Source organism: Micromys minutus (genome assembly GCF_963924665.1).
Source record: "Micromys minutus genome assembly, chromosome: 2".
Taxonomy (NCBI): domain Eukaryota; kingdom Metazoa; phylum Chordata; class Mammalia; order Rodentia; family Muridae; genus Micromys; species Micromys minutus.
In genome coordinates, this window is record NC_137971.1 from 91011688 (window position 1) to 91024722 (window position 13035).

The 13035-nt window shown below is 39.4% G+C and overlaps 1 protein-coding gene across 1 annotated transcript; it reads right to left on the bottom strand.

Moving 5' to 3' along the window:
• Positions 1-4454: 4454 nt before the first annotated feature.
• LOC308417731 (tripartite motif-containing protein 30A-like) lies at positions 4455-12016 on the bottom strand (the record flags this gene model as incomplete). The annotated part of the gene is made up of 6 exons (XM_080913047.1): positions 4455-5053; positions 5785-5798; positions 7167-7189; positions 9288-9518; positions 10072-10167; positions 11600-12016. The coding sequence occupies 6 exons, from the start codon at positions 12014-12016 to the stop codon at positions 4455-4457; spliced, it is 1380 nt and encodes a 459-aa protein (XP_080769173.1).
• Positions 12017-13035: the final 1019 nt, after the last annotated feature.

A 13035-nucleotide genomic window follows, 5' to 3' on the forward strand; every position in this document is an offset into this window, starting at 1 on the left:
ATGAAGCTCGTTTGCAATGTGCTTGAAGATGTCATTGACAAACGAGTTCATGATGCCCATGGTCTTGGATGAGATACCAGTGATCGGGCTCCTGCTTCTGCACTTTGTACACACAGATGGAGTAGCTCTCATGGTGGCTGTGCTCATTTGTGCTTCTTCCTGTCTTTCTTTTGGGCCTTGGTAACAGCCCTTTTAGAACCGTTCTTGGGAGCTGGGGCAGATTTGGACAGTTAAGGCATGGTTGAAAGGAAAGAGTAGAAACCAGTCTAGTATGTAGTAAAAAGACCAAATGTTTAAATTAATAATTTTATTTGTTTACCTTTCAAATGATATCCTGCTTCCAGTGATCCCTCCACATAATTCTATCCCATCCCATCTCGCCCCTCTCCACTTTGCCGTTGTGTAGGTGCTCCTTCACCCACTCACTCCCTAGCATCCCCCTTCACTAAGCATAGCTGTTCAAAAGGACTAAAAACCTGCCCCCCCATTGAAGTCATATAAGGCCATATTCTGCTACATATGCAGTTGAATGTTGGTAGTTTAGTTGTGAGCTCTGAGTATTTTTTGGTACTGCAAATCTTTTGAGCTCCTTTGGTCTTCCTCCTAGCTCCTCAGTTAGGAACCCCAGGATCAGTCCAATAGTTAGCTGTGACTATCTGCATCTCTATTGATCAAGTGCTGGTAGAACCTCTAAAGGAAGAGTCATATCAGGCTCCCCTCAGCAAGTAGTTCTTGACATAAGGAATAGTGGGGGGGGGGGCGGGGTTGGTGTCTGCAGATGAGCTGGATCCCTAGATGTGGCATTCTTTCAATGGTCTTTCCTTCAGGATCTGTTGCAGTTATTTTGTCCCAGTCTTTCCTTTGGCCATTTCTGGATGAAAAGTTTGAAATGAGTGGATGGCCCCATTCCTCAACTTGGGGCGATGCCTACCCACTGAAGCTGGTATCTACAGGGTTTATTTCCCATTTGTTGGGTAATCAGGCAAAAAATAGGTCCTGGGAGATTGTGCCTTTATTTGCATCTGGGACTTTCTACGTTCTACTCCCAGTTTCCCATCCTCCACTGCTCCTTATTTCTATTCAATTTCTGATACTCTGTACTTCTCTTTTGTACTTCTAAGACTGATCCTGCTTGCCCCATACCCTCCCCCTTCTCTCTCCCCCCAGGGTTTCTTCATCAATCCACTTCCTGTATTTATTTTGTTCCCTGTTCTATGTAGGATTGAAGCATCCACACTTTGGTCTTTCTTCTTTTCATGCTCCATATGGTTTTGGGGTTGGATAATGGTTATTCAGGTTTTGGTCGAATATCCACTTATCAGGTAGTACATTTAATGTGTGTTCTTTTATGTCTTGGTTACCTCACTCAGGATAATATTTTTTAGGCCCATCCATTTGCTTGTGATTTTCATGAAGTCATTGTTTTTAAAGGCCATGCAATCTTCCATTTTGTAAATGTACCACATTTTCTGTATCCCCTCCTCTGTTTAGGGAAATCTGGGTGGTTTTTAGCTTCTGGCTATTAAATATAAGGATACTATAAAAATAGTGGAGCAAATGCTTTGACATTTGTCTGAGCATCATTTGGGAATATGCCAAGAAGTTGTAAAGCTGGGTTTACAGATAGAACTCTTTCCAATTTTCTGAAGAAATACCAGATTGATTCCCAGAGAAGTTTCCTAAGTTTATAGTCCCTCCACTAATAGAAAAGTGCCTTCTTTCTCCACTTCCTTGCCAGCATCTGCTCTAACCTGCATCTGTGATCTTAGCCATTCTAATTGGATTGAGGTGGAATCTCAGGGTCATTTCTTTGCATTTTTCTAATGACTGAAGCAAGGTGACAGTGTGAATGGCCTTCTGCATACTCTGCCAGGGTGTGATGCTAGAATGTGGACTGTACTTGCTGCCCTGTGAGTGCTCCCTCTACTCCTCTCAGAGACAGCTTCTCTAAGGGAACAGAGTCCTTAGCAGCTGCCTGGCTGGAGCCAACTAGCCTAAGTGAGGTTCCATAAGATGGTGTCCTGTCCTGTGCCACCTGGATGCTCTGAGTCTGTCCTGGACATAAGACAGCCTTGGTGTAGGCTCCTGCTGAGAATTCACTCCCATGCTAAAAGGTAGAAGAAGCTTCTTGCCTCCGTGCATTCTCTGCAGAGATCCCTCCATTTAGTCTTCTCTGATGCTGGGGCCTTAGCTTTCTGGGAACCACAATCCATAGTGTCCAAACTGTTACAATCCTTTAAATAAACTCCTATTCCCCAGTATATCTTCACAGTGTCCTCTTGAACCTCTTTGGTTATCTAAATCCCAGAACATTCTCCTTTAAAATTGTGAGCTTTGGTCTGTTCCTATGTATTGTAAATCTCAACATAAAAGCAAAGCAAAGCAACATCATGTTGTGTAATTGAGCCTGGCTTTGCGAGCACTGGAATATTCCTGTCTCTGTGTCTTGAGTGCTGGGATTGTATGAGAACTGTAAAGGCAACATCTGTTTGTCAGTCAAATGTTTGTTTATTATGATCACATCAAAACACAAAAAACCCTTAACAGACACCATATATATATATAAAAGATAAAAGCAAGATGAGTACCTAGAAAGATTGTATTGTTCATATTTCACAACACAACAGAACATACAATATTATTGGCATTATTATCATTCATTATAAAATGGAAAATCATAGAACTTAACTTACTTGACCACGAATATAGCTAAACAAGTATTCTTTCCCAAATGAGTGTGAAAACAAAAGAATTCATTGATATCTAGAACATATTAGAGTAGTCTTGTGGCAGTTCCTGGTACCTAACATCAAGACATAAGAAGAGTTTCACCTTAGTTACACCAGCCACACACTGTGACAAGAACATCAGTACTGGACATCTAATCAGTAATTAGCACAACCACCACTTACTGTGCAGTGGATGCGCTATAAGTATTGAGCTTGTTCTCTTGGTCAACATTCCATAATCCCCTTTCATCTGTGTATGTCTTCATCCTCTGTGATCTGTAGCATTGGTGGAGTGAGAAGAAATCTGTGGGAGCTGTCTGCCTCCTTCAGCCATGAGGGTCTGAGTAAATGATCTCAGTTCATCACTCATAGAAAAAGGGCTTTTGCTCTCAGAGCCTTCTGAAGTTTTCAAATATATTTTCCTACAATGACCTGTAATATAGGTACATTATTTATACCAGAACTGAAAAACAGAAAAAGGAAATTAAACAAAAGAAAAAAAATCCAAGCCAACTTCCCCTTGAGAGGATGTTATTCAGGGTTATAATTCTACATTGCAAGGCAGTATTGGAACCTGGATCCTATAAACCCATGTTCTTAGTGGGTATCATTTGAAAAGTTTCCTTAAATCTTTGATGAAACAAAAGCACTGTGGTTAAAATGACCTTCTGCTATGGCCAATCTTTTAGTGAGAGACTCCTATATATAATTTTCTAAATTGCCAGACATACTGTAGCAGATCTTTTTAATCTTTTTTTTTTTGACAGAAAGAATGGTGTTTTGAAGACTTGACAGAGATGAATTAAGTCAGGGATAGAGCAATTCAGAAGCATACAGAAAGACCTGGTATCTATCTTCTTTCCACAAAAACTAAGGTGTTTCTACCCTTGTGGCCTGAGGTAGTTCTGTCTCTAAGATATGGGCTTTGAAGACCTTAAAGTATGAGGGTTATGGGGGGGGGGGACCAGAGCCTAATGCTGAAGACAATTTTCTTCACTTTCAGTGTGCTTTTATACAGGAATGTACACAAGAAAGATTATTTGAGATCAGAAAACAAAATCAGAAAAACATGCAAATAAATACCAGTAAGAATGTATTATATATTAACAGATCAATCCTTTCCTACAAGTGTCTCAGAACAGACCATGTAAACACAATTGTCTGGCACTATACAATAGATTACACATTGCAAAGCATGAAATCAGTGCACAGGCTCATATTCAGAATTGTGTACCTTGAGGGTAGCAGTCAGTACATCCTTTCACAAGAATGGGGTCTATAGCTATGTTCTGACACCCAACAAGAGTAAACTTTTCTTACAAATTAAATGCATATGTTATTATTTTAGGAGTCACAAAATCACAGTCATAGCAATCCAGGGAACAAAATGTACTTGAGGTAAAAGGCCCTCTACCTTGTTTTTTGGGTGGGGTTTCTCTCAAGTTTCAAAAACCATTGTCTACCATTAGTTATTCTTTTGACTGTGTTCCTGCTAAGAAGGTGTTAGCAAAGATCCTGTTTTCTCTTAGTGACAAAAGACAGTAATCATCTTGTGAGCAGAGAAGCAACTGGATTAAGGAAATGAATGCACAGTTGTTTGTAGTTAGAAGTGAAGGTCATGAAAATAAAGGACCCCAGTTGGTGGAAACTTTGAAATAATGCAGGGGATCACTGGCAGATGAGATATAACAGAAATGGTGGCACTGCACAGAGAGAGATAAGGGTTTACCTGGGTGGCCCGCAGATTGTCATTGGGTTTGAGCATTTCGTAGGATTAAAATATGGATATTCTGTTTGAGGGAAAGATGGGTAAAAGAACCTATAGATGATAACTCCACAGTTAGAAACATCATAAAATGAGAGAGTGCCAGCTTCCTTGTCCAGGAACACACCCACACGCCTGGGAGGATGAGGCAGAAAGAGGGCCAAGACACTGGAATTGTGGGTTATAGAACACTCATCAAAGGCTTGGTATACATTATGATTATACTTCCCTATAACCCAGTAGCCATATTTAGGCTGATATATTTCATGTTTACTAACATTAGAATTATGTTTGCTTTTAACGCCCATTTTATCTATTGAAAGATATTGGGGTGGAGCACACCGTCCATCATTTAATCCAAGGAGCCAGTTACAGCTTCTACATAGGTTGACTTCCCAGTAATGCTTTCCTGGGTAAATAGCTGGATATCCCAGGACACCACACTTATAATATCCAGAAACAAAAAGATGCCATAGTATGCCAATTTTAAGTTTTATTTTCCCCTTTTCTTTGTTAATATCAATCACTGCATTGTTTTTTGCTTGTAGAGTCACATGGACTGCAGAAAAATGAGACATATATACATTATGAGTCAGATTAAATACAAGGCATAGCCAATTGTAACATAGGCAGCAGAAGCATGAGGGAAAAAAGAAATGAAACAAAGAGAAGCCTTGTTTAAAGTCAAAGATAAGATTATTGTGCATAATGACAGCAGCATCATGAAACTTGAGGCTTAATGGAGAAATAATCTTTGGAAAACAATGAAAGAGAAGGATTCATGGTGCTGTGGATTCTCCTTACCCCAGTTACTGCATGATGACAACCCATGCATCCTGAAACATAGAAAGTTCACAGTAGTAAGTACAGTGATGGAATTAACATATTAAAACCCAACTCTTTTCTGTATGATGGGAAGGTATGAATATTGTGATATGGGACATGATAAATGATGATTTCCTCTCATATACAATGACATCACAGAGACACATTATCTGCTCTTCTCAGTATCTCTAACAACATTCAGAATTCTTCCTCTCTTCCACATGCAGCTCAACTACACCAAGATTTAAGAATGAATCACAGAATTTAGCTGCCCTCACCTTGATAAGCTTGCAGCATGCCTTTCAAATTTGGAGCTTGGAACACTCTTCTTTGTTGAGGGAGCCTTTGGGGCTGTTTCAGTTTCAAGGTCTGGCTTCTAGGAATAAAATATTGACTTCCACATCTCAAACTTTGACTTTTGATCATCACTGACTCCCTGTCATTCTAACCACAGATGGTCCTTACCTCTCCTGAGAATTCTGTGAAGAACGAGAGAAGGTAGACTATCAACCTTTGGGACATACTCATGACCTTGCCCACTTACTTACAGTGTGATGCTGAGTCCTATTCTCAGAAGTATAGTGCTTCGAAGTCACACTCACACCACGTGCTTCTTCCACCTTCCCCCCTCCTCTCCCAGAATGCATTTAAATGTGAATTAGTGAATTTTTTAAAAAAAAAAAAAAAACAAACAGAAGTAGCAGAAAAGTTGTGTGTGGGCTGGGAATGGTATCACATGTACTTAAAAGACAGAAGCAGGAGGATCTCTGATTTCAAAAGCAACATGTTCTACACAGTGGGATCCAGAACAACCAGAGCTGCAAAGAAGAGCCCTGCCTGAAAAACAAAACAACCCACAAATGAGTCATTAGAAACATGGACACGATTCATAAATGGATGGAAGGAAGGAAGGAAGGAAGAAAGGAAGGAAGGAAGGAAGGAAGGAAGGAAGGAAGGAAGAAATTAAGCAAGGAGGAAGGAATATGGAAGGACGAAAGGAAAAGAGAAGGTAAGAAGGGCAAAAGGAGGATTTTAGGAATGAAGTGTAGCAGTCACAGTGATGGAAAGCCATCTGAGGAAAGCCTTAAGACACTCTTGTCAATGAGGACACTCAGTCAGCAACTGTTCCTTCAAGTTCTCTTATAAAAATGACAACATTTGGAAGAGGAGACAGGAAAGCCACACTTAGGCTGACCATAGCTTCATTTGTTTAGATGGAACCTAATGCTGACAGCTGGGATGTGATGCTTTACATACAAGGGTGAAGATTTTCACACCCTTGAGACACATGTTGTCCTCCTGGAGCTGTTGTTTCACTGCCAAGATATGGTGTCCATAGATTCAAGCATCTTTTCTAATAATCTAAGTGCAACAGCAGAGGAAATTTGGTCTTCTCCATCCCCAGGAGAAATACACAGAATACTCAGGATCTTTTCCCACTGTACAACGTTGTGAGCATTGCAGATACACAGTACATTCATCACCTATCTGCATGTTTTACCAGAAGATCCAGAGCGAGATACAAGCACACAAGATGGACATACTGTTGTATCCACTATGAGTCCAAAAACTGGTGGAAGTCCATTTGCTTCATTTTATGACAGGTCTTCTTCAATAGCTCTCCATAACCCAATTCCATAAAAAAGATCCTAATTTCTTCTTAATAACTATTGAGAAGAGTTACAAAGTACTCAAACCCTGCCTTTCCTCCTACTTTTTCTTTTTACTATAATTTCAGAATATCATTATATATAAATTTTTCTAAACCTCAGAGATATTTATTCCTTTGAATATCAATTTATTCTTACTGTGCTATTGGGCAATCCTTCCCTATCATCCAGACATACCTTGTGAGAATGTGATTCACATTCTAGGGAGAAGGAGAAAACGAAGTTAATAACATGTTCTTCATATTCTTGTGAATTCTGTTCATACTCTTACTGGCCAAAGAGAAAAAGTTAAAAAAGGATCAAATAAGTCACCGATAGTTCCCCCGAGTATGATACAAATACAGTTTATAAGTTCATCAGTCTTTATTTGACCTACAGTTTGACAGCTTCTGTAGGTTTTTATGTGCATAAAGTTAAACATATAAGCACTTGACCTTTCTCATGCTACATGTAATGTATCTGTTACTTTATTGGAAACTCACCCAGATGAGAAGCAAAATTCCAGTTCTTTAATCATTTAAATGTGATTTAATGTATTAATATTGAGGATTCCAATAAAACCAGAGGCTTAGAATGTTTGAACAGAAAACCAGGTAACCAGATCTCTCCAAACCCAAGCTCTCATCCCTGCCAATGTTTTTCCTTTTTTATTCTCTTGCTGCAACTGGACCAGAAGAAAAAAGTTGAGCTAAAGAGATATGTGTGTCTCTCAATTTGAGTATCAAAGTGTTGAAAATATGATGCAAAAAAAAAAATGGCAACTTCTTCCAGATCTCACAGTGAGATAAGGAATATGAATAAACACTAACTAATATGAATATATAAATATATTCTGTTGTACTTAAATTTTACACAATGGAAAGAAAGAAGCCAAAGGAGTATGAAAAAATTTCTAAATACTTCAGGGTATACAAGATTGACAATTCCAATGAAACAAACAAATTCCCACAGTGACATTCACAATGAGAATATAACCTTGGTGTAAATTATTTTAAAATGTGATAGAGATCAAATACACTACAGACCTCATGCCTCTGTAGATAATGAAGCCAGCTTTTACATCAGCCACTGGCAGACAGAGGCATGACTGAAACCACAGGTTCTACTCCCACTGGAAACAGAGGTCATGGGGTCAAAGTTACAAATCTTCAGAGGAAATAATTTCTACTACTTTCAAATTCTGATGAAGTGACCAACCTGACAGTAGAAAATGTGCTTTACACATGCCTAGAAATACAAAAGTGTTAAGACCTAGGAAACTGCTGCCTGTCTAGCCAGCCATTTTATGGGGTTACTAATATTGTAAGGAAACTTTTCATATCCAAGTTGACTATATATTATGTTATGTTTTGTGCTTTGGTGTTCTTGAGAAGCAATCACAATAGAGGTCATTTAGAACTGCTTCCTAGAGTTAGTCACAATAAGCTTGGACCAGAATAAACTGCCCAACTGAATTTCCCTTTCCTCCTTTCCTGTGTGTGTAGGAGTTTTATGTTTTGTCATTACAAGCTGTTCCTGAAATTGACTCCAATATAAGAAGACCTCCTGCACCAATACAAAAAGCCATTTGCAATAAAGTTTCCATCTAAATGGGGGTCAAGTTAAGTTTTAAGTTCCTAATAACTTCTTGGTAACTGACTTCCAATTGGCAGAGAGAAAAATTTACAAAGGTAATTGACCTCCCGGTTAGAAAATTAAGACATGAATGGTAAGGAAGTCAAGTCCCCTGACACAACTGATCACCCAAACAAAGGAGAGCAGAATAAATGTACAACAAAGACATGTCCCTAAGGCTGTCCCCAAAACCAAAATCTTGATTAGTGAAATAATTTTTCAAGATATTTGTGGATTTAAGGCTTAAGAGCCTTGTAGGATTCATACTCATGGTCACAAGGAGCTCCAGAGTCTGGATTATGGATCTGATTGATTAGTTCTTAGTGAATGCTTAATAATCTGTTCCTTTTGCAGACCTGCATTTTTGTTTTTTGTGCTTGATTCCTGTACCACAAAAAAAAAAAAAAAAAAAAAAAAAAAAAAAAAAAAAAAAAAAAAAAATCTACACTTGATCCAAGTGTTTTTCTCACCATGTTTCAGTTTGGAACTCTATCCCATTAGTAATAAATTACCATTTCCTCCTGACATGCAGGCAGGCAACGATTCCCCAGATCCTGAACCTGATTAAAAAGGAAGACAGGAAGAGCCCACTCTCCTCACCAGGGGGATCACAGCAGAATAGAGGGAGGACCATGGCTTCCATGTCTCCTGACTCTCAGAACTTGGGTTCTCCCGCAGTGTTACCTGAAGCATTTCCATCGTTGAGAGTTCCAACTGATGTTTCACATCTGAGATGAGGGCTCTCAGCAACTCCCTTTGCTCTTCTAGCTCATTTTCAGACTCTTCCAGGCTTTTCATAATATCGCCCTTCTCTTTCTTCAGCTCCTGCAGCTCTTCATTCTCCTTGGAGTCCAGTAACTCTCTCAGTCCTTTAAACTCCATCTGAACATTTTCTACATTGCTCTGTATTTGGTTCTTTGAGGGTAAGAAAAGAGAAGAATTTCATCTGTCCATGGGACAGAGAGATAGAGAAAGACTCCTCTGGGTGGGGCGCTTCACAGAGAATTGAGCTTGGGAAAGGGAAGGGATTCTTAGGTAAACATGAGTTTCCTTTCAGTATCTATGCAGTACATCCTAAAGCAATAACCTTAGGTTACCTTAACAAAAGCAACCTGAGGAATCATGGAAGGACTAGATGTGGTTCTGTTTTTAAACAGTTGTTTAAGCTACTTGTCCTGTGTTGGGTCTTATCTGCAAGTACATTTTCTATCAATTCAAGTTTCAGAAGCCACCAAGGAGTAGCACCCAGCAGCCATTCTGACCACAACCTCCAGGGTGTCATCTGCTCACAGAGCCCAGCTCAGATGTGATACACTGACTCTGCATCTCCATCTTTGGAGGAGCAGTGGGGAGGAGAAATTAAGGCCTCTTGGCCTCATCACTTCCCAGGAGGTAAAGAGCCCAGGAGCTTGTTGCCCAGGTCCCTCCAGAGCATCAGGCTGACTCCCTTAGTAAAGGCCCCACTTGCCTCCCAGTCAGTTCTCTGCTGTTGAAGGTCTTCCTGCCATTCATCACATATTTTCTCCTTTTCCTTCAGATTCTGCAGAGCTGCCTGAAGTTTCTCCTGTGAGAAAGGAATTGTAGCAGATTCGCATTTTATAAATAGCAAAATTGCACTTCCTAAACAAAGGCCAAGAAATTCTTCTGGAAAGACAGGAAGCCTAAGACTATTCTCTTTTTAAAATGTTGTGTCTACATTTATGTACATAAAATATGCAAAGCTTAAGAATTTATTGGTTTTTTTTGTATTTTCTATGTACCACTAACATACACATAAGGACACAGAAATCTCTCTAATGCAGTCATTTTACTTAACAGAAAAGTACTATTTTTCCTCGACCATTAGAGAACCAGTACACTTTTGTTAGTTTTCTGATCATAATTATATACATATATCACATAACCTACATTGTTATATTCGACCTGCATTTTTAAACCTGGCTCAAGTTTTCTAGCCCTGGCTTGCATGCAGTTACTGTGCAGACAAGTATAGACATGAAAGTCAGAGATTAAAGATCATCACCTGACAGAGTTCTAATATCAAGTTCCGCTCTACACTGTCCACATGAACATTCTTTCTTCTTCTCTTCCCACTTGTAAATGCATTATATGTGGTTAAGATTCTTTTTCTAACTGAAAAAAGACTTCTACTACAATATTTGTTTCAAGGCATCTTTTAAAATAGGTTTTATTTATTCAAGTATATGAGTGCTCTCTTTGCATGTAAGCCTCATAAGAGAAAAAGCTTTAGATACTATAGAGATTGTTTTGAGACACCATGTGCTTGTTCAGAATTAAAATCAGGACCTCTGCAAAAACAGCTCCTCCTCTAAAGGGTTGATTCATCTCTCTAGCCCCATACAATGCAATTGAATTGTTTTTTTCTCTCATCACACCTTCTAGTTACTTACTATCTCTCTCCCATTTGGATCCACACTCCTGTGCATACATCCACAGTAACTGTGAGTTTATATTTGGTCTAATAAAGTAGCAACAGAGAACGAAGATCAAGCACAAAACTTGCTGCTGTGTTTCTCCTTATGAAAAGCTTCATCTCCTCAGGGATGTGTCAGCTGCCACATGTGCATTCTCTTCACTGCAGGGTGTCAATTGTTTATTAAACCCTTTTTTTGGAAGTCACTAGATGGCATGTTAAGTCCCTTGAATGAATCTGACATTAACATTGAAAAGGTATAAACGCAGAATAAATAGGAGATGATCTGCTAGTTTAAATTTTTGGGACATTAATTCAATTTAAAGAAGCAGTTCAAAAATATGGAGTTGTTTTGTATTTGTAATTGTAGTCTAGGTAGATTCTCTCAGGCTTAAGGAGACTAAATTACCATGTTTTTTAGGAATCACAGTGTATAAGACTGTAGAATGCCACATCAAGTTCCAAGTCTATATTGCTCAGGTAACTACCCTGTCATTAAAAGTGGAGGTTTTCCATCTGTTACTGTTTTCTGCACTGTTTCCTGTATCTTCCTGCTCCTTACCTTGTATTCATGGTCGACCTCTTCAATGAGAGCTGTTTGGTGACCACGGTGCTGTTGAGATCTCTCACAAAGCCAGCAGATGGCCATCATGTCCTTCTTACAGAAGAGCTGGAGTTTCTCTCCATGTTGTGCACAGATAATCACCTTCTCTTCCTCTGGGATGGACTTGAATCCCTTCATTCTCTCTACTATATTGGCCACATGTCGATTAGGTCTCAGGTTCCCAAATTGGTAATGAATTCGGCACACAGGGCAGATACCCTTCCCTCCTGTGCTTTTGTTGTACTCATAGTTCAGTGTGATGCAGGCTCGGCAGAAGCTGTGGTTGCAGTCACCACTCATGGGTTCCTTCAGGAGCTCCAGACAGATGGGACAGGTTATCTCCTCCTTTATCATCTCCAGGACCGATGAGGCCATACTTGGTGTGATCCTCTTCCTGTTTGTCTGGATTCCTCACACTTGTATACTGGCACCTGTGTGATAGGGGTGGGAAAAAGAGCCATGTAAAAAATGAATGATCATAATGAATCCTCTGCAGAGGCCAAGAAAGAACCACAGTGACAAGTTAAAAGCCCAAAGAAGAAATATGGAAGAAGGTGGTGACAGGTCAAGTACTACTTTGTGACACTTCAAGTGAGGCTCATAAAAGATTATGTTAGGTCATAACAAATGAAAATTTCTTGTGTGGGAATATTTTATTGAACAGTAGAGAGAGCTTCCTGTCAACAGCCTTGTGTAACCTCCCTTCTATCCTTCCCTATCAAACATGGAATGATATTCAGTGTCAAATGCACCAAATCTTTCATACCTCTCTCCCATCATCTACTGTCTGCAGAAGTCAGTGTGACTTACTCTGACCCTCTTAACAGTTTCTCACCCAATAGAGCCGATGCTAATATAGAGTGTAAACACGTCTCTGTCTTGATATACACATGCAATGGTTTCTCTGATTGTCGTCTAATAAAAGACCACTTACATGTTCTTTCACATAGTTAAATGCAAGATGTATAGTGATAGTCCCTTAAGAGGGTTATTTGTCTTCATTACACTAAAAAATTATGAAAATCATCCCATCATCAACATTTTAAAAATGGCCATCCTACCAAAAGCAATCTACAGATTCAATGCAATCCCCATCAAAATTCCAACCCAGTTCTTCATTGAGTTGGAAAGATCAATGTGCAATTTCATCTGGAATAACAAAATACCTAGAATAGCGAAATTCATCTCTCTGGCTCCTTTTGTGCATAATACTCAGCAGGAAGCCAGCAGTTCCCAGCCCTCCTACCTTCAACTTAAACTTACCAGAGCAAAACCTGTGTTTTCTTCTAAATTCTACCAAACTCTGCCATTGAAAGTTGGCTCACATCTTCATATACCAACCAAGAGACCCAGGTATTATGAGGAGGAGCAAAGACAGGCCAGAGTCTAAGTCC